This window comes from Rhinopithecus bieti, unplaced genomic scaffold, assembly GCF_001698545.2.
Source record: "Rhinopithecus bieti isolate Rb0 unplaced genomic scaffold, ASM169854v2 scaffold_32393, whole genome shotgun sequence".
Classification (NCBI taxonomy): Eukaryota; Metazoa; Chordata; class Mammalia; order Primates; family Cercopithecidae; genus Rhinopithecus; species Rhinopithecus bieti.
In genome coordinates, this window is record NW_016813794.1 from 121,342 (window position 1) to 142,041 (window position 20,700).

Consider the following 20,700-nt stretch of genomic DNA (forward strand, 5'->3'; position numbering starts at 1 on the left):
CTTAATCCTGTTATCTTCATAAGGTGAGGATGTACGTCACCTCAGGACCACTGAGATGATTGCATTAACTATACAAATTGATTGTAAAACATGTGTGTTTGAACAACATGAAGTCAGTGCACCTTGAAAAAGAACAGAATAACAGCGATTTTAGGGAACAGGGAAGACAACCATAAGGTCTGACTGCCTGTGGGGTCAGGCAAAAAGAGCCATATTTTTCTTCTTGCAGAGAGCCCATAAACGGACGTGCAAGTAAGAGAGATATCACTAAAATTCCTTTTCCTAGCAAGAAATATTAATATTAAGACCCTAGGAGAAGAATTGCATTCCTGGGGGGAGGTCTATAAACGGACGCTCTGGGAGTGTCTGTCCTATGTGGTTGAGATAAGGGCTGAGCTATGCTCTGGTCTCCTGCAGTACCCTCAGGCTTACTAGGATTGGGAAACCCCAGCCCTGGTAAATTTGAGGTCAGACCAGTTCTCTGCTCTCAAACCCTGTTTTCTGTTAAGATGTTTATCCAGACAATATGTGTACTGCTGAACATAGACCCTTATCAGGAGTTCTGATTTTGTCCTTGTCCTGTTTCCTCAGAAGCATGTGATCTTTCCTCTGCTTTTTGCCCCTTAACGTATGTGACCCTGTTCGTACACCCCTCCCCTTTTGAAATCCTTAATAAAAACTTGGTTTTGCGGCTCAGGTGGGTATCCCGGTCCTACCGACATGTGATGTCGCCCCCAGTGGCTCAGCTGTAAAATTCCTCTCTTTGTACTCTTTCTCTTTATTTCTCAGACTGGCCGACACTTAGGGAAAATAGAAAGAACCTATATTGAAATATTGGGGGCGGGTTCCCCTGATAATTACATATGGACATTTTGGTTATCTGGAAGGAAAAAAAAACCCTTATACTTTATAATATTCTAAAGTGCAGGCCAGGTGTGGTGGCTTACACCTGTAATGCCAGCACTTTGGGAGGCTAAGGCGGATGGATCACTTGAGCTCAGGAGTTTGAGACCAGCCTGGGCAACATGGTGAAACCCTGTCTCTACAAAAAAATGCAAAAATTAGCCAGGCATGGTGGTGCATACCTATAGTCCCATCTACTCAGGAGGCTGAAGAGGGATCACCTAAGTCCAGGCAGCGGAGGTTGCAGTGAGCTGAGATTGCACCACTGTACTCCAGCCTGGGCAATGGAGCATGACCCTGTATCAAAAAAATAAAAATAAAAAAATAAAAAACGATGACCAGTCTTACCATATACCATTGTTCCAAAAATCTAAAACCATATCTATAGAAAATATAATATGCTTGCTTTACAGTTATTCATATTCTTACCTCACTTATATTTGAATCTGTTATCCGTCCCTGCATGCTCATTATTTTAATCAGTCTATCTTTTATGTTGGGAGGCAAAGGCTTAATGTCTGTGAGATATCTGGAAATATTCTTCATGAAGCACCAAAGGCATCTGAAATACAAATACAATACAGTAAATCACACTGGGCCTGTACTGATTCCTAACACTTGTCTTAACGCTATTTGTTAGCACCCAGTCCTTTCATAAAAGTGTGTACATTTTGGCTGGGTGTGGTGGCTCACTCCTGTAATCCCAACACCTTGGGAGGGCCAGGCAGAAGGATGGCTTGAGCTCAGGAGTTCGAGACCAGCCTGAGCAACATGGTGAAACCGTCTCTACAAAAAAAAAAAAAAAAAAAATACAAAAATTAGCTGAGCATGGTGGTGTAGGCCCGTAGTCCCAGCTACTTGGGAGGCTGAGGTGGGAGGATCGCTTGGTCCCAGAAGGTCGAGACAGAAGAGAGCTGTGATTGTGCCATTGCACTCCAGCCTGGGCAACAGAACAAGATCCTGTCTCAAAAAAAAGTGTATACATTTTATATTAATACTATATTTACAACTTTAGCTCTGTTAGCTTCAAAAACCTAGTTTGTGTTAAATTACGGACAAGATGCTCTTCCTCTACAGTTTTTTTCTATGCATACCTCATTTACCAAAATGCATTTTAAATGACCAATAAGAGTGTTTTTCCTAACTGTCTAATTTCTAAGACACATGCTCCTAAATAAGCATTATATTGGGACCCACTAATTGAAGTTTTATCTGTCAATCCAGCAAACTTGTTTTCACTATTTTTCTTGAAGAGTGGATAATGAAATCACTAGAGAAAGAACCATAATCACAAAGATTCAGCAAATATTACAAATCACAGAGATATCAAACTTTGTGCCAGGGTTGTACAGGCAGAAAGCAGAATTATCAGGCAACAACTAAGAATCTTATGACCAACATATCTTATCTGTGGACTGAAATTCCAACCATCTGAAAAACTCATACTTTAAACAAACAAATACAAATCTTATTAATTCACATATTTAAAATTTTACATTCATGAGTGAATGTGATCATATAACTGTGATTAATTTTTTAGCTCAATTTTAATGTTTTCTTTTTCCTCTTTTGGTTGCCTACACAGTTTCCTCTCTTGTCCTTCCCCCTCCATTAGTTTAGCTCTCCACACCAATGCAGCATATATTCTTTCTTATTTTCTCTGTTCTTGTGTACACACACACACACACACACACACACACACACACACTTAAAGGCTTGTGTGGGGGAGGGGTCAATGTCTCCTAAAATGGCACCACAGTGCACTTACTTTTCTACACCGTCTTTTATTCAGTATCTTATGAAATCCCTTCAAGGCATCAAACACAGTACTGATTCTCCTTTAATGGCCACATCATATTTCACGGTACAGATGATCTATTTAGTGACTTGCATGCTGACAAGCATTACCACTATTTCTAGGATATGTTGTCAGATTATTTTTCAGAAAGTCTGGAAAACATTTCATATTTCTATTAGTAGTGTCAGAAAGCTCCCTTCCCTTTACATCCTTCCAGAAGTAGATATTATGGCTAGTTTATTTATTTTTTGAGACAGAGTCTTGCTCTGTTGCCCAGGCTGGAGTACAGTGGCATGATCTCGGCTCACTGCAACCTCTGCCTCCCGGGTTCAAGCAATTCCTCTGCCTCAGCCTCCCAAGTAGCTGGGACTATAGGTGTGTGCCACCACACCTGGCTAATTTTTGTATTTTTAATAGAGACAAGTTTTCACCATATTGGCCAGGATGGTCTCGAACTCCTGACTTGGGATTACAGGCGTAAGCCACTGTGCCTGGCCCTATTTACTTATTTTATATTTAATTTATTTTAATTTATTCTTTCCATTTCTTTGTTATCTCCATTTCCCACTCCCATTCCCCACCCACTTAGGAAACCATTTTCATGTTTAATGTGTATCCTTTCATTGTATATTTTCTTTTAATGTGTTTGTTGTATGCATGCATTTCTAATTTATAAACATGGGACTTGTCATAGATTTGTTTAGTTTTTCACTCAGCACTATGTTTTCAAGATCACCTACTCTTAAATGTTGGAAGGCCTAATAGGTGAAAATGATGTCTCACTATTACTTTAACTCATATTTCTCTAATTGCCAGTGAACTTAACATCCTTGCATGAGCTTGCTGGCTATCTGGATATGCTTTTCTACAAACAATCTATACATATCCTTTGCCTGTTTTGTTATTTTTAAAAATCGATACATAATAGATGTACATATTTTCAGGGTACATGTGATAATTTGATACATTCATATAACGTGTAAAGATCAAATCAGGGTAATTGGTTTATCCATCATCTTAAATATTTATCTTTTGTTTATGCTAGGAACATTCAAATTATTCTCTTCTAACCATTTTGAAGTGTATAATAGATTATTGTTAACTATAGTCACCCTACTGATCTATCGAACACTACTATTTATTTTATCTGTGTATTTATACCCATTAATCAACCTCTCTCTATGCCCCCATCCCCTACCCTTCCCAGCCTCTGTTAGCCACCCATCTACTCTCTATCTTCATGATATCCACTTTTTTTTTAGCTCCCACATATGAATGAGAACATGTGACATTTGTCTTTCTGTGTCTGGCTTACTTAACAAAATGACCTCCAGTTCCATCCATGTTGCTGCATATGACAGAATTCATTCACTTTCTCCCTCCCTCCTTCCCTCCCTCCCTCCCTTCCTTCCTCCCTCTCTCCTCCCTCCTTCCCTACCTCCTTCTCTCCTGAGACAGGGTCTTGCTCTGTTGCCTAGGTTGGGGTGCAATGGTGCAATCACAGCTCACTGCAGCCTTAACCTCCTGGGCTCAAGAGATCCTCCTGCCTCAGCTTCTAGAGGCATGCTTACCACATTTTACTAAGATTTCATTATTATTTTATTTTATTTTTCAAGACGGAGTCTTGCTCTGTTGCCAGGCTGGAGTGCAGTGGTGCGATCTTGGCTCACTGCAACCTCCGCTACCGGGGTTCAAGCAATTCTCCTGCCTCGGCCTCCTGAATAGCTGGGATTACAGGCACGTGCCACCATGCCTGGCTAATTTTTGTGTCCTTCGTAGAGACGGGGTTTCACCATGTTGGCCAGGATGGTTTCGAACTCCTGACCTCGTGATCCGCCCACCTCGGCCTCCCAAAGTGCTGGGATTACAGGCGTGAGCCACCATGCCCGGCCCATATTTTGGTTATTACAAATAGTGCTGCAATAAACATGAGAATGCAGATATCTCCTTTATATATTTATATATTTTATTTTGGATATTTACCCAGTGGTGAAATTGCTGAGTCACACAGTAGTTCCATTTTTAGTTTTTTGAGGATCATTTTGTTACTTTTTGACAAATTTGTAAGAGCTCTTTGTTGTGGCCAAATACATGCTCTAAATATTCAGAGGATGTATATTATCTACATGAGAGATGTAATGTTCTCTCTGTTATATATATATGTGTGTGTGTATAAGTATCTCTCTCCATGTATGTATATGTGTTTGCACATAAATATGTTTAATGTATATATGTTTATTTACAGTATTATCTAATTCTACTATATTCTTATTTTTCTACTAAATATGTGGAATTTCTAGTTTATATTTGTAATTTAAAATCAAGTTTTCCTTTCACTTCTGCAAGTTTTCCTTGTTGTTTTATAATAAAAAATTTCAAAAACACAGAAATATAAAACAGGATGATATACATCTATGTACCCCAAACCTAGAATTTTGTTACTCTTTTATCATATTTGTGTCAGATATCTCAAGATATAAAACATTTCTGATTAAGATTGAGCATGGTGGCTTATGGCTATAATCCCAACTTTGGGAGACAGAGGCAGGAGGCTCACTTGAGCCCAGGAATTCAAGACCAACCTGGGCAACATGGCAAAACGCTGTCTCATTTTACAAATAACACAAAAATTAGCTGGGTGTAGTGGCGTTCACTTGTAGTCCCAGCTACCTGGGGTCAGGGGGTGCTGAGGTGGGAGGATTGAGCCCAGGAGGTGAGGCTGCAGTAAGGTGAGGCTGCAGTAAGCTGTGATTCTGCCATTGCACTCCAGCCTGGGTGAGAGAGCTAGACCTTGTCTCAAAAAAAGAAAAAAAAAAATTTCAGATAAAATTAAAGCTCCTTTTGCATACTTGCCTGGTTTACTCTATGTATCTCTCTTTGTAGAGACAATTACTAACATAAAGTTTTAAAATAGTTCCTGTCCATTATTTAATTATACTTTTAATACTTATATATATCTATAAATAAATAATTGGTTTTTAAAATATAAATAAAGTTCCCTTAAATCATTTCACAGGAGTTGCTACAGCAGCACAGAAAGCTTTTTTAATATTACAATTCTCTCAAAGCTGTACTATGAGTCAAGGGTAAAGAAAAAAGGCCAAAAAAATTTCCAATTCTCAAATTATAGCTTCTATGGCAGGAAAGTATTAGAATACACCTCCACCTGTAACATAAAGCAAGCAAACCACCAGATATCTCCAACTAGGATCTTAAGATTCCCTCTAAATTGTTCTCTAGAAATACCATTTGTGCTTTTAATCTGCCTTTAAAATTTTTATTTATGTATCTTGAGACAAGGTCTCACTCTGTTGCCCAGGCTGGAGCGCAGTGGCACAATCACAACTCACTGCAGCCTCAACCTCCAAGGCTCAAGTGATCCTCTTACCTCAGCCTCCCAAGTAGTTGGGACTACAGGCATGCACTACCACAATCAGCTAATTTTCTGTATTTTTTGTAGCGATGGGGTCTCAATATGTTGCCCAGGCTGGTCTTGAACTCCTGGGCTGAAGTGAGCCTCCTGCCTTGGCCTCCCAAACAGCTGGTATTACATGCATGAGCCCTGCGCTCAGCCTTAATCTGCTTTTTAAATAGGAACACAGAACAAAAAAGATTGTTTGCAAATAAACATTTGAAAGAATATAGCAACAGCTGATCAGAGTCCAGGCATTGAAACAAAGCAATGATTGTAGAAGCAGACAATATAAACAACTCTGGAGCAAGAAACTCAGAAGCAGAGACTTTGCAGTAATGTGTGTGCTGGTTATTTCCATTGACCTAAAAGCTCTACCTGGAACACATATAAACTAGGAGGATCTTGTTAACTTATTACCTGAGTAGAAAGAAGTCACTGCCACCAACATTGTGCAATTTTATTAATCATTCAAGTCCAGTAGCATCTGGTAAAATTAGGACAGAATTGGGATTAAAAAATGAACAAATATTCAGTATCGAACAGTTCAAAGAAGCCACTACATACTCTTTTCACAAATATGTTTCACAAAGCCAGTACAGTACTAGCCATTAACCCAGTACACCAAGGGTACTGAAGTAGTAAAGATGCAACAAGAAAAATAGCTATGTTAGAAAGACCAACATTTTAGAAAAAGAGTAAAACTCTTCCAGTTTCTTCCCTTTAGCTCCTAAAACAATATCGCACAGTCTGGATCTACCTATCTAGCCCTGTATCAGCTTCTAGAATATTTGTCAGGAGCAAAAAATAAAATGACCCTGGCCAGTGTAGTATGGATATTTAGGAAGAAAAGCGGGGAGAAAGTCAGTTCTCAGAACAAATTAGTCAGCTTCAGCCTCATCACCAGGATCTCTGGATTCTTTGCTCTTCTGCATTTCTTCAATGTGCTTATCTTTCTCTGCAAACACTCCAGTGTTAGTCATTTGCGCCTTCCTGTTGTCTTTGTTAGCTTCCATTTTGTGGGTCAGTTTCTTTTCTGCTGTTTTACTGAAGCTGTTCTTCTACTGATTTCTGAAGCACTTCTTTCTCCTGCTCTCATTTTTCACCAAGCTGCTTCAAGACCTCAGCTTCGCAAGGCTTGGGTCTTTATTCTGAAGCTTCTGATTTATTCTGAATTTCCTCCAGGGAAAGATCTTTCTTCTTTGGAGGGGAAATGAGGAACTTTGGGATGGATTCTTTTGATGGGGTCTGAGAATCAATCAGCTCAAAAGCCTGGCCTGAGGCACACTTCTCTAGTGCTTTCACTTGGAAATCAGAAGCCATGATGAATAAAAGACAAGAGACTGGCAGTGTATTCTACAAAATCCACTGGGATAAGGAAAACCCTGTGCGCCGAGCCACCTGACCACACTCTGAGCTGTTTGCTATATTTATAAAATGTAAGAGTAGTATATTAAGTTTATTAAGTTTCCTAACGTGACTAAATTTGACTAAACTACACGACAGGTTTCCTTTTTGTAAGACTGGTGTTAGTTGCAAATTCATGATATTTTCTTGTGGAATATTCCTTTTATCATTAAGTAATGTCTCTCTTTATCTGTATTCATGTTTTTCACTTTAGAGACTATTCTGTTTGATTTCGGTATTGCTCCATCATGTTTCCTTGGTTTCTTTTGCTTAACATTATGTTTGCGAAATTTATCTGCGTTGTTGTATGTAGCTATGGATTATTCATTTTCATTTTCATGTTGTTCATGTCCATTTTCACTAATGTATAATATTCTGTTGTTTGACCAATTTATTCTACAGTGAATATATAGTTGGGTTGTTTGTAACTCTTTACTATTATGAATAATACCAATATGAATATTCTTAGACATGTCTTTCGGTACACACGTATCTGTGTTTCAACTGAGTATATATATCTAGTAGTGGAACTGCTGGCTCATAGGGTAGTCATATGTTTAGCTTAATGCCAGTTTTTCAAAGTGGTTGTACCCAGTCACAATCCTACCATTGGTGAATGAGCATGCTTGTGGTCCATATCCTTGCCAACATTTGGCATTGTTAATCTTTTAAATTTTAGTCATTTTAGTGAGTATATAATAGCAATGCAATGTGGCTTTAAATTGCAATCTCTGATTAATATGGGAACACATTCATCTTTTTATTGTCTGGTTGGATATCCTCTTTTGTGGAGTATCTACTCAAGTATTTTGCCCTCTTTCATTTTGGGTTAACTATGTTTCTTACTGATATATAGGAATTCCTGTTTATGCTGGATATGAACCTTCTGTTTGTTATATATGTTGCAAATATATTCCCCCATTCTGTGGACTGCCTTTCTACTTTCTTAATCATGTCTTTTGCTGAAAGAAGTACATTCTAATATAGTCCAATTTATCAGTATTTTCCATTACAGCAGGTGATTTTTTGTCCTGTTTATAAACTTTCCCTGTCCTAAGTTCATGAAGATATTCTCCGATGTTTTCTTCTGGAAGAATTCACTAAGTTTATTGTCTCGCTTTTACTTTTCAACTTACAAACCACCAGGAATTGATTTTTTATTTACATTTTTATTTTACTTTAAGTTCCAGGATATTCATCTAGGTATTAAAGCCCCACATGCATTATCTATTTGTCCTGATGTGATCCCTCCCCTTGCTCCCCACCACTACAGGCCCTGGTGTGTGTTGTTCCCCTCCCTGTGTCCATGTGTTCTCATCATTCAGCTCCCACTTATGACATGTGGTGTTTGGTTTTCTGTTCCTGTGTTAGTTTGCTGAGGATGATGTCTTCCAGCTTCATCCATGTCCCTGCAAAGGACATGATTTCATTTATTTTTATGGCTGCATAGTATTCCATGGTGTATATGTACCACATTGTCTTTATCCAGTCTATCGTTGATGAGCATTTGAGTTGGTTCCATGTCTTTGCTATTGTGAACAGTGCTGCAATAAACATATGTATGCAATAAACAAACATTCATTGTAATAGAATCATTTATATTCCTTTGGGATATACCCAGTAATGGGATTGCTGGGTCAAATAGTATTCCTGGATGAACACATTCTTTATGAAGAAAGATTAAATAAATTCTTCTCTAGTGTCAAGCTACTTTAAACTTGTTTTAATTCAAGACTACTGTGGTACCTTCTAATCTGTCTACAGACTGTCTAATTTAACTCACAAGAGGCAGTATCAGAAACTGGGATTTCTTGGTAACTAAGATTTATAGTTAACTTTTTTTTTTACTTTAAGTTCTGAGATACATGTACAGAACGTTCAGGTTTGTTACACAGGTATACATGTGCCATGGTGGCTTGCTGCCCCTATCAACCTGTCATCTAGGTTTTAAGCCCTGCATGCATTGGGTATTTGTCCTCATGCTTTCCCTCCCCTTGCCCCCAACCCCCCGACAGGCTCCGGTGTGTGATGTTCCCCTCCCTGTGTGCATGTACTCTCATTGTTCAACCTGAATTCGAATGCTGACCTGTCTTGCTAGGTTGGGGAAGTTCTCCTGGATCATATCCTGAAGTGTATTTTCCAACGCGGTTCCATTCTCTCCATCACTTTCAGGTACACCAATCAATCATAGGTTTGGTCTTTTCATAGTCCCATATTTCTTGAAGGCTTTGTTCATTTTCATTATTTTTTCTCTAATCTTGTCTCCGCACCTTATTTCAGTAAGTTGATCTTCAATCTCTGCTATCCTTTCTTCTGCTTGATCAATTTGGCTATTGATATTGTATATGCTTCCTGAAGTTCTCATGCTGTGTTTTTCAGCTCCATCAGGTCATTTATGTTCTTCTCTAAACTGGTTATTTTAGTTAGCAATTCCTGTAACCTTTTATCAAGGTTCTTAGCTTCCTTGCACTGGGTTAGAACATGCTTCTTTAGCTCAGAGAAGTTTGTTATTACTGACCCTCTGAAGTCTACTTCTGTCAACTCGTCAAACTCATTCTCCATCCAGTTTTGTTCCCTTGCTGGCAGGGAGTTGTGTTCCTTTGGAGAAGAGGTGTCCTGATTTTTGGAATTTTCAGGCTTTCTGCTCTAGTTTCTCCCCATCTTTGTGGTTTTATCTACCTTTGGTCTTTGATGTTGGTGACCTACAGATGGGGTTTTGGTGTGGATGTCCTTTTGCTGATGTTGATGCTATTCCTTTCTGTTTGTTAGTTTTCCTTCTAACAGGCCCCTCAGTTGCAGGTCTGTTGGAGTTTGCTGGAGGTCCACTGCAGACCCTTTTTGCCTGGGTATCACCAGCGGAGGCTGCAGAACAGCAAATATTGCTGCCGGGTCCTTCCTCTGGAAGCTTTGTTCCAGAGAGGCACCTGCCTGTATGAGCTGTCTGTCGGCCCCTACTGGGAGGTATCTCCCAGTCAGGCTACACGGGGGTCAGGGACCCACTTGAGGAGGCAATCTGTCCATTATCGGAGCTCAAACGCTGTGCTGGCAGAACCACTGCTCTCTTTAGAGCTGTCAGGCAGGGACGTTTCAGTCTATAGAAGCTGTCTGCTGCCTTTTGTTCAGATATGCCCTGCCCCCAGAGGTGGAATCTAGAGAGGCAGTAGGCCTTGCTGAGTTGTGGTGGGCTCCGCCCAGTTTGAGCTTCCCTGCCACTTTGTTTACACTGTGAGCATAGAACGGCCTATACAAGCCTCAGCAATGGCAGACACCCCTCCCTGCACCAAGCTGCCACATCCCAGGTTGATCTCAAACTGCTGCGCTAGCAGTGAGCAAGGCTCCATGGGCATGGGACCTGCTCAGTCAGGCACAGGAGGCAATCTCCTGGTCTGCCGATTGGGAAGAACATGGGAAAAGCGCAGTATTTGGGCAGCAGTGTACCGTTCCTCCAGGTACAGTCACTCACAGCTTCCCTTGGCTAGGAAAGGGAAATCCCCTGACCTCTTGCACCCAGGTGAGGTGACGCCCCACCCTGCTTCAACTCGCCCTCCGTGGGCTGCACCCACTATTCAACCAGTCCCAGTGAGATGAACCAGATACCTCAGTTGGAAATGCAGAAATTGCCCATCTTCTGCGTCGATCCTGCTGGGAGCTGTAGACTGGAGCTGTTCCTATTTAGCCATCTTGGAAGTGACCTCCCAATTTCTTTTTAATGATATAAAATCTTTCCTGAGCATCAGTAGGATCAGAAATGCAAATTTTCAGAAATTTCAAAATGTAGAGAAAAGGCTGGACATTTTGTTAGGTAAGTAAAAATATATACAATTATATACAATTATTATATTTGTTGTGTAACATAAAATGTTATTTGTATTGCTCACTGTAGATCTAGTGATTTTAAGAACTTATGTAGCATTTTTTCAAGCCGCCTTATCTCTTTAGAGACTTCAAAGACGTCAGAAAGGTATGGAGAACATCAAATGTTGGTCAAGATGGTAGTCAACAGGAACTCTCAAACATTGACAGTAGGCATGTAATTTGGTACAAGCATCTTGGAAAACTGTTTGGCCTTATCTTGTAAAGCTAAAGATGTATAGATCCTAAGATCTAGCAATTCTGGTTGTAGGTATCAACCCTAGAAAACCTTGCACTTTTGAGTCAGAAGATGTAGACAACAAAACTCACAGCAGCATGGTTTGTAACAGAGAAAACTAAAAACAACTCAAATTACCATCCACAGTAAACAGAATGAATTACAATATAGTTATACAATGGAACCTTATGTTTGTGCAATTTATTCAAGTGGTTGCATGTGGCCACAGTTCATCTGGTTCTCAATATATGCTATAATATATAGATGATACATGTATGTGTGTATACATGTATTTCATTGTGTGAATATACTACATTTAATTTTTCCAGTCTGTTGTCATTTGACATTGTCAACATACATTGCTTTACTTCTTTCTTTTAAAAAGTTGAGATGAAGGTCAGATAATATGAAATTAATCATTTTACAGTGTGCACTTCAGTGGCATTTTGTACATTTACAATGTTGTGCAACTACCACCTGTATCTAGTTCTAAAACATTTTCACCAGCCCAAAAGAAAACTTATCTCTATTAAGAAGTCAGTCCCAGCCAGGTGTGGTGGCTCCCACCTGGAATCCCAGTACTTTGGGAGGCTGAGGCAGGTGGATCATCTGAGGTCAGGAGTTTGAGACCAGCCTGACCAACATGGTGTAACCCCATCTCTACTAAAAATACAAAATTAGCCAGGTGCGGTGGCAGGCATCTGTAATCCCAGCTACTTGGGAGGCTGAGGCAGGAAAATCACTTGAACCATGGAGGAGGAGGTTTCAGTAAGCTGAGATTGTGCCACTGCACATCAGCCTGAACAACAAGAGTGAAACTCTGTCTCAAAAAAAAAAGTCAGTCCCCATTCTTCCTTTTTGTAATACCTCAGAACTACTAATTTGCTTCCTGTCACTACTGATTTATCTGGATTTATACAGTATGTGGCCTCTGTGTCTAGCTTCCTCCAATTAACATCATGTTTTCAAGGTTCATCCACACTGTGGTATGTATCAGTATTTCATTCCTTTTTACAGCTGAATAACATTCAACTATACAAATATACCACATTTTGTTTATTGATTCATCAATTGATGGACATCTGTCTGGGTTTTCCCACCATTTGGCTAATGTGAATAATGCTGCTATGAACACTCATGTACAAGTATTTGAGTACCCAGTTTCAATTCAATTGAGTATATACTTAGAAGTCAAATTGTAGCAGAATTGTAGGCCAAGTGTAGTGGCTCACATCTATAATCCCAGCACTTTGTAAGCCAAAGTGGGAATATCTCTTGAGTCCAGGAGTTTGAGACCAGCCTTGTTTATTTGGTTGAGCCACAGGTGAGCAGTGTCTCAAATCAAAAGTGAATGCAGAGCCTTGCCTAACAGCGCAAAGCCAGCTGCTTATATATCTGGCTTCTGTCACAGTCTGATTTGATTGGTGAGGTTGATGGGGTGCTGGGCATACGAGTGGCCAAAATTATCAAGGACTGTGGAGTAAAATGTAGTGGTTTCCACTGGGGCAGAAAGAGAAGGACTTCTGGGCTTGGATGCTCAGTGGGAAGTACCCAGGGGAGGAAGCTGAGTATCTGATGCTCAGGCATCAATACTGGGGTGACATCAATACAAGAGTGGACAGCAAGAGGGAAATATCATCCTTACCGCCCTCAGCATTCCCTGTGAGCCAGCCTCCCCGCCACTCTGCATTCCCTACACTTTCAGCTGGTGAACAGCAGTCTCCTGTTGGCTGTTGCTATAATTCGTCACTTGGGCACACATTAAGCTCCTTGGTCTCTGATCCCTTAGGGGAAAAAGGCAACCAAATGCAACTGATGCGGTCTGGGTAAAGTCCTCAGTGGGGAAGGGAGGCTAAAGTGACACTGTAGGTGGAGCCTACGAAGTTTGCCAATATCTATCTTAGTCAACAAACAACACCCCCTTGGTCAAGGCATATTATATTTTTACTGACTCTTGGGCTGTTGACAATGTTACCTGGTCTGCCACTTGGAAGAAAACAAACTAGCGGATTACAGACACTCCTCTTTAGCACTGTGAACTGTGAAAACAAATCACAGCTGAGAATCAGACAGATGTCCGTGGCAGTGGCTCACTCTCCAATGGAATGGACTGCAGTGACACTGCTAATCAAGTATACACCATCCAGACTGCTGCCACTGCTGCCAGGATCAGCAGTCTGCACACTGCAACAACACACTGCACATAGCAACATCTGCCATCATGGCCTGGGAACAAAGTAAAGATTACATGTGTCTGACACTACCATTGCATGTTGGTCTTGTGCTTCCTTTCAAAAGTCAGCCTGTTTTGTCTCAGTGAAATAAGCCATATTGCATGGGGTGTGGTCCCTCTTCTGGCAAGTTGACTATATCAGGCCTTTCACTCACACACACACACACACACACACACACACACACACACACGGGGCTAATGTTAATGTGTTACAGTTGTTGACATTTTTTCGAGTTATGGTTTCATTGTTCCAGTCTGTTCAACCAACTCTAGTCACACTGATCAAAATGTGTTGTGCTTTTGGTTTTCCAGACCACTTTCACTCTGACAATGATACGTCTTTTACTGCGCAGAGGTTGCTCAAAAATGAGCCAACAGTCAAGGTATTCAATGGATATTTCACACCTCTTATCATCCTCAGGCTGTTGGCTCCAACAAGAAGTAAAACAGACTTTTAAAAAATCCACTAAAAGAAATTTCTGACTCTACCTTCTTCACACTCTCCTGGTCCATGCATCTTAGAAAGGTAGTTTGGTCACAAAAAATGTACCCCGAAAGGGTTCATAGTCTCCTAGCCACCTCCTATATAATGATCAGGATGAAAAGGGGAAGGTTTGCTAGACTTAGTCTGAAATTCTGGGATTCCACTCTGACAATTCCTGGGCATGATATGCAGCTTTCTTTCTCCGAACGACGACTTCAAGCCAGCCTGGTTGGTACACTCTCTGGGTGGCAGTCTGGCAAAAGGGAACTTAGGAAATTCAAACTTAATTCTGGTTCAGCCACCTGGATTCTCTTGTTGTACTGAAACCTGGATAAGGGGTCAGCAAACTATGACTTGTGGGACAAACCTGGCTAGTTGCTGATTTTTAGAAATCAAGTTTTATGCCTGGCATGGTGGCTCATGCCTGTAATCCCAGCACTTTAGGAGGCTGAGGCGGGCAGATCACCGGAAGTCAGGAGCTCGAGACCAGGCCGGCCAAGCTGGTGAGAGCCTGTCTCTACTAAAAATACAAAAAGTTAGCCAGGCATGGTGGTGCATGCCTGTAATCCCAGCTACTTGGGAGGTTGAAGCAGGAGAATCACTTGAACCTGGGAGGCAGAAGTTGCAGTGAGCTGAGATCGAGCCACTGCACTCCAGCCTGGGCAACAGAGTGAGACCCCATCTCAAAAAAAAAAAAAGAAAGAAATCAACTTTTACTGGAACACAGCCTTTCTCTCTCTCTCACACACACACACATACACACACACACACCACCTCTGGGGCTACTGTTACAGTTACAGCCTGTGGGGCTATGTGTTACAGTTGTTGACATTTTTTCAGGTTATGGTTTCATTGTTTCAGTCCGATCAACCAACTCCAGCCACACTGATCAAAGTGTGTTATGTTTTTGGTTTTCCAGATCACTGCGATCTCAGCTCACTGAAAGCTCCGCCTCCTGGGTTCACGCCATTCTCCTGCCTCAGCCTCCCAAGGAGCTGGGACTACAGGCGCCCGCCACCATGCCCGGCTAATTTTTTGTATTTTAGTAGAGATGGGGTTTCACCATGTTAGCCAGGATGGTCTCGATCTCCTGACCTCGTGATCCACCCGCCTCGGCCTCCCAAAAAAGACCACTTTCACTCTGACAATGATAAGTCTTTTACTGCAAAGGTTGCTCAACAATGAGCCGATAGTCAAGGTATTCAACAGATATTTCACACCACTTATCATCCTCAGGCTGCTGCCATTTCTTTATGTGTTGTCTGTGGCTGCTTGTGTTCTACAATGGCAGAGCTGAGTAACTGTGTCAGAGGATGTGTAGCCCACAAAGCTAAAAATATTACTGTCTGGCTCTTCACAGAAAGTTTACCAACTCCTGCCCTAGATAATAAAGATAACTACCACTTGGTTGAGGACACTGCTCACCAAGTACCCCTACAGTGACCCACGCCAGTCAAGGGGGGAAATAAGGTAAGTCCGCATAAACTTTGTAAAAATGCTCTTGTTCCTCTTGCATGTGACCTCTGTGAGTAGAGGATTAGAGAAAAGCAAAGCATTTGAAGTGACTGACAATCACTCCTGTTATATAGCAGATCCCCCTTATCCATGGGAAATATATTCTAAGACTCCCAGTGGACACCTGAAATCATGGATAGTACTGAATCCTAAATCCTATATACACCCTGCATTTACTATGCATACATACCTATGATAAAGTTTAATATATAAATTAGGCACAGTAAGAGATGAACAACAACAATAATAAAATAGAACAGTTATAACAGTATCTATAGGGATTGGGTGGAAAAATAAAAAAATACATGTACATCAGTACTCTTGTGCTCTGGTGCAATTACTAAGTAATATCAGGGTTATGTGAATGCAATAGCCCTGCGACAATAGCTTTGATAACCAAGAAGGCTACTAAATGGACAGCATGGATATACTGAACAAAGGCAGAATTCACATCCTCGCAGACAGGGCAGGATGGTGTGAGATTTCATCTTGCTATTCAGAATGGTGCACAGTTTAAAATTTATGAATTGTTTCTTTCCAGAATTTTCCATTTAACATATATATATATATTTTTACCATGGTTGGCAGTTTCATGGTACCTGAAACTGCCGAAACAAAACAGCAGATAAGGAGAGACTACTATATTTTGCTTTATGCAGATTTCAGGCATATTTCAATATATTACCTTTTTCCCACAACATGGCTCTCTGCCCTCCACCACCACCTTTTTCCTCTCAAGTCTTTTTCATCTTAGCCCTTTAGTATGCTCTTCTTGGAGCTCAGCAGTGCAGAGGCTGTACCATGTGTTTCCCAAAGTAAATGGTTTCCTCTTTCTGCTCCAGTTCCCTCCGGCTACAATAGCAGGGAGTTGGGACAGAAACAAATCAAATAGATTTTAAAATTCTGGGAGGACTATTAAATGGCCATAAAGCCCATCCAGAAACCCTGCTGGTCAAACAGATTTATTAAATTCGTCAAATCATGTACCAAATTTACTATAGCAATGGAGATCACCTTGACACGGTTTGGGTAGTATTTCAACAGGGGAAGGTTGGGCAGGAGTATACATAGGGTTCTGGGATATAAACTCCACCAGTTTAAGTGGGTGTTTCTTCCCCCACAGTGGCGAATGGGTAAGGATTAGGCAAAGTTTGTGACTTAGTAGTTTAAAACTGATGGACACAAGAAGCAGCCTTGAGCAATCTGTACAGATAAACATAATGTTTGTCCTAAAAATCAGAATGTTTGTCCTGATAGCTGTTTATTTAGATAAACTGATTTGCAAAAATTTCCTAGAGCAGAAAGTTATGTTGACATAAGTGGTGTTGATTCTCAGGCCCAACAGTTGGCACAGGCAGTCTCATTTCTCAAGACAAAATGAAAAGAAGTCAGCTAAAACTTAAAATCTTTAAAAGCTGTAAAACAATTGGGGAGACGGGCGGATATCCCATACAATATTAGTTGCTCTACGTTTTGTACTTAAAAGAAACAACCTATTGCTATTTGGTCAATTCATCATATGGTGACTTGATCTAACAAATAAAAGAGTTTTGGCAACACGCGCTGGTTCTAATGTGTTACATAAAATTTTGTCCTTGACTTTCTTTTTTTCTCTCTATAGCCCCTCTCTTAAACTTAACCATGGCTTCCTATCATCTACAAAGTTTTATCCCCAATCTTAGTTACAATCCTTGACCTCTCTTCATTTTATTTATTTATTTAGAGACAGAGTCTCACTCTGTTGCCCAGGCTGAAGTGCAGTAGCACCATCTTGGCTCACTGTAGCCTCTGCCTCCCGGTTTCAAGCAAGTCTCCTGCCTCAGCCTCCCAAGTAACTGGGAATACAGGTGTGCATTGCCATGCCCAGTTAATTTTTTTTTTTGCATTTTTGGTAGAGACAGGGTTTCACCATATTGGCCAGGCTGGTCTCAAACTCCTGAGCTCAAGTGATTTGCCTGCCTTGGCCTCCCAAAGTGCTGGGATTACAGGCATGAGCCACTGCGCCCAGCCTAATCCTTGATCTCTCTTTCAGATTCAAAATTATATTCTAACTGCCTGCTTGATATTTCTACGGGATATTCTGATTCACTTTCCCCATAAGACACTTCTTTCTCCGTAATAGTCTAATCCCCATTCTACCTGTCAATGAACCTAAAAACTAACAGAGTAATTTCTTTTTTCTTTTTTTTTGAGACAGAGTTTGGCTCTTGTTGCCCAAACTGGAGTGCAATGGCGCAATCTCGGCTCACCACAACCTCTGCCTCCAGGGTTCAAGTGATTCTCCCACCTCAGCCTCCCGAGGAGCTGGGATTACAGGCATGTGCCACCACGCCCAGCTAATTTTGTATTTTTTGTAGAGACAGGGTTTCTCCATGTTGGTCGGGCTGGTCTCGAACTTACAACCTCAGGTGATCCACCTGCCTTGGCCTCCCAAAGTGCTGGGATTACAGGGGTGAGCCACGACGCCCAGCTAAGAGTTGAATGGTCCCTCTATTCAAAATTATTCATGTCCCAGATCCAAAAGATTCTCTAAGGCAGTGTTAAAGTGCTGGTCAGTGAGGAGACAAGGAGTTTATGTAAGAACATAAACCAAGCCCCGTCTCCTTCATAGAGAAATCCTCATCAGCTGGACTAAATAGTGTGCTTAGTGACACAGTTAATTACTAGTCCAGATCAAGCTTCTTTGTTACAAACCAGAAATAGCTTGCTGACCAACTGCCAGTCTCAGATTGTACTTTGTCCCAGAAGGGTACAAAATTAGGTTCTAAGGGCAAATATGGACCTTTATACAGGGACCACACTCTAACATGACAATGAAGATCACGTGGTCATCCCTTTGTCTTACCTCCAAGTTCGGAATAATTTTTCTTAACATTGTTAGTCTGTTTCCTCTTTTTTCACTAAGCACTGTGTTTTAAAGTTCCATCCATGTGAATCTACCCTTTGCTTTTCTTTCATTTTTTTAATTTCATTTTTATTTATTTATTTTGAGACCAGGTTATGAGATTGGCTTTTTACTTTTGGTAGAGACACGGTTTTGCCATGTTACCTAGGCTGGTCTCGAACTCCTGGTCTCAAGCAATCCACCCTCCTCAGCCTCCCAAAGTGTTGGGATTACAGGTGTGAGCCACCATGCCTGCCCTACCCTCTGCTTTTCTACCAGCTGCATAATATTCCGTGGTACCTCTCCCATTCCACCTCCATGCCACCAGAAACAATTTTGCAAAGAACATCTTCACGTCTCCTGGTTTGGGCTCTCCACTTCTTAAGATTTTGTAACAGTCTCCTAAGTGTCTCCCTGTTTCCAACTTCTGCCTAATTCAAATCTCTCTCTGCTCACAGCACAGTTCTAAAACCTTTGATAGCTCCCCATGACTAAAACAGGAAATGCTTTTATTTCATCCTGGTCCCTAAGATTCTACTCCCAATGACTTGGCTTTATGTCTCACTGCTATGCTATTCATATTGTATCTTCCATTCACATTGGAGCGCTACTTTCTGGTCTTCTCTCATATTTCTTCCTTTCCTGCCTGTCAAACCTTTACTCTTTATTTCACTCTCTTGGATGCACTTCCTCCCATTTGTTTTGCAACTGTCAGATACTACCAATCTTCAAAAATAACCCCCTTTACAAAGCTTTCTTCTATTCTTTTCCTTATTAGAAATATCAAAAGTTTGTTACTCTCCCGCTTGTGATATTATTCTACATATATTATAGTTACTTATTTTATTTTTTTGAGAGTCTTCTCTGTCGCCCAGGCTGGAGTGCAATGGCGTGATCTCAACTCACTGCAACCTCTGCCTCCCGGGTTCAGGCGATTCTCCTGCCTCAGCCTCCGGAATAGCTGGGACTACCGGCGCCCCCACTACTCCTGGCTAATTTTTGTATTTTTAGTAGATGCCGTGGTTTTGCCATGTTGGCTAGGCTGGTCTCCAACTCTCCTGATCCCAAGTGCCTCAGCCTCCCAAAGTGCTGGGATTACAGGCGTGAATCACCGTGCCCAGCTAATTTTTGTATCTTCAGTAGAGGCGGGGTTTTGCCACATTGCCCAGGCTGGTCTCAAACTCCTGAGCTCGAACAATTCTCCTACCTCGGCCTCCTGAGTTTAATGTAAAATCTCAGATGCCATTGTTTCAGAAAGCCTTCAGTAGATTAAGGAGCTTGTTTTCCTTATCCTTAAGATGTCTATTTTTTACATGGCAATATTAACGGACTGAAAGCTCCTGGAGAGACGCAATTGCCCTTGTAATTTCCAGTACAATTTCTGGCAGGAAATAATAATAACACTTAGTGGTGTTTATTTTTTGCTTGGCATCCTTATAAGGGTTTTACATGTGTTAAATTTATCCCTCAGAATAACTCCATGAGATGGGTGCTATTATCACAAAAATTTTATAGATAAGGAACTCAGGCACAGGGAGAGGTTACGTTACCCGTCCATGGTCACGTGGCCGGTGAATGGCAGAGCCGGGGGCTGAACCCAGCAATCTCAGCCAGGGATCCGTGCTCTTAATCACTGTGCTACGTTTATCCCAGTAGAGTAATAAACTCTACTGTTTATTCCAGTTACGGGGTGGAATTCTGCTAGAAGCTTTTGAGAACCTCATCTAGTGTTGTATTTTTTTCTACCAAGGTTTATAGCTGCTAAGAGAGAGGCCACTGCCAGGAACAGCCGGGGAGCCGAGCTGTCAAGGCTGACTGAGGAATGGACACTCAACGCGCAGCGGAGTCTCGGAGGGGCAAGCCCGCCAAGAGACCCACTTTGCACAGCTGTCCTCAGCCAGGAAACGACAGATCAGGAACCCAGGGACAGAAACACACGCGGGGCCTCTTCAGAGGTCGGGGGGCGGTGGTGGG

General features: G+C 41.3%; 1 protein-coding gene and 1 pseudogene across 7 annotated transcripts in view; both read right to left on the reverse strand.

Annotated features, from left to right (window-relative positions):
- AMN1 (antagonist of mitotic exit network 1 homolog) overlaps window positions 1-20,700 on the reverse strand; it is a 67,028-nt gene that overhangs the window by 44,672 nt on the left and 1,656 nt on the right. Inside the window, exons 2-4 of one of the 7 annotated variants that reach the window (XM_017848948.1) lie at window positions 6,534-6,600; window positions 2,672-2,853; window positions 1,333-1,465 (exon numbers count right to left, since the gene is read on the reverse strand). In XM_017848948.1, coding sequence (XP_017704437.1) covers window positions 1,333-1,449 — 117 coding nt within the window. In that variant the 5' untranslated portion in view covers window positions 1,450-1,465; window positions 2,672-2,853; window positions 6,534-6,600. Of the gene's footprint in view, window positions 1-1,332; window positions 1,466-2,671; window positions 2,854-6,533; window positions 6,601-11,117; window positions 11,257-16,527; window positions 16,695-20,700 lie in introns of those variants that run through there. The other 6 variants (XM_017848949.1, XM_017848950.1, XM_017848952.1 and 3 more) reach the window with 6 other exon arrangements.
- On the reverse strand, window positions 6,995-7,436 carry LOC108513250 (stathmin pseudogene; annotated as a pseudogene).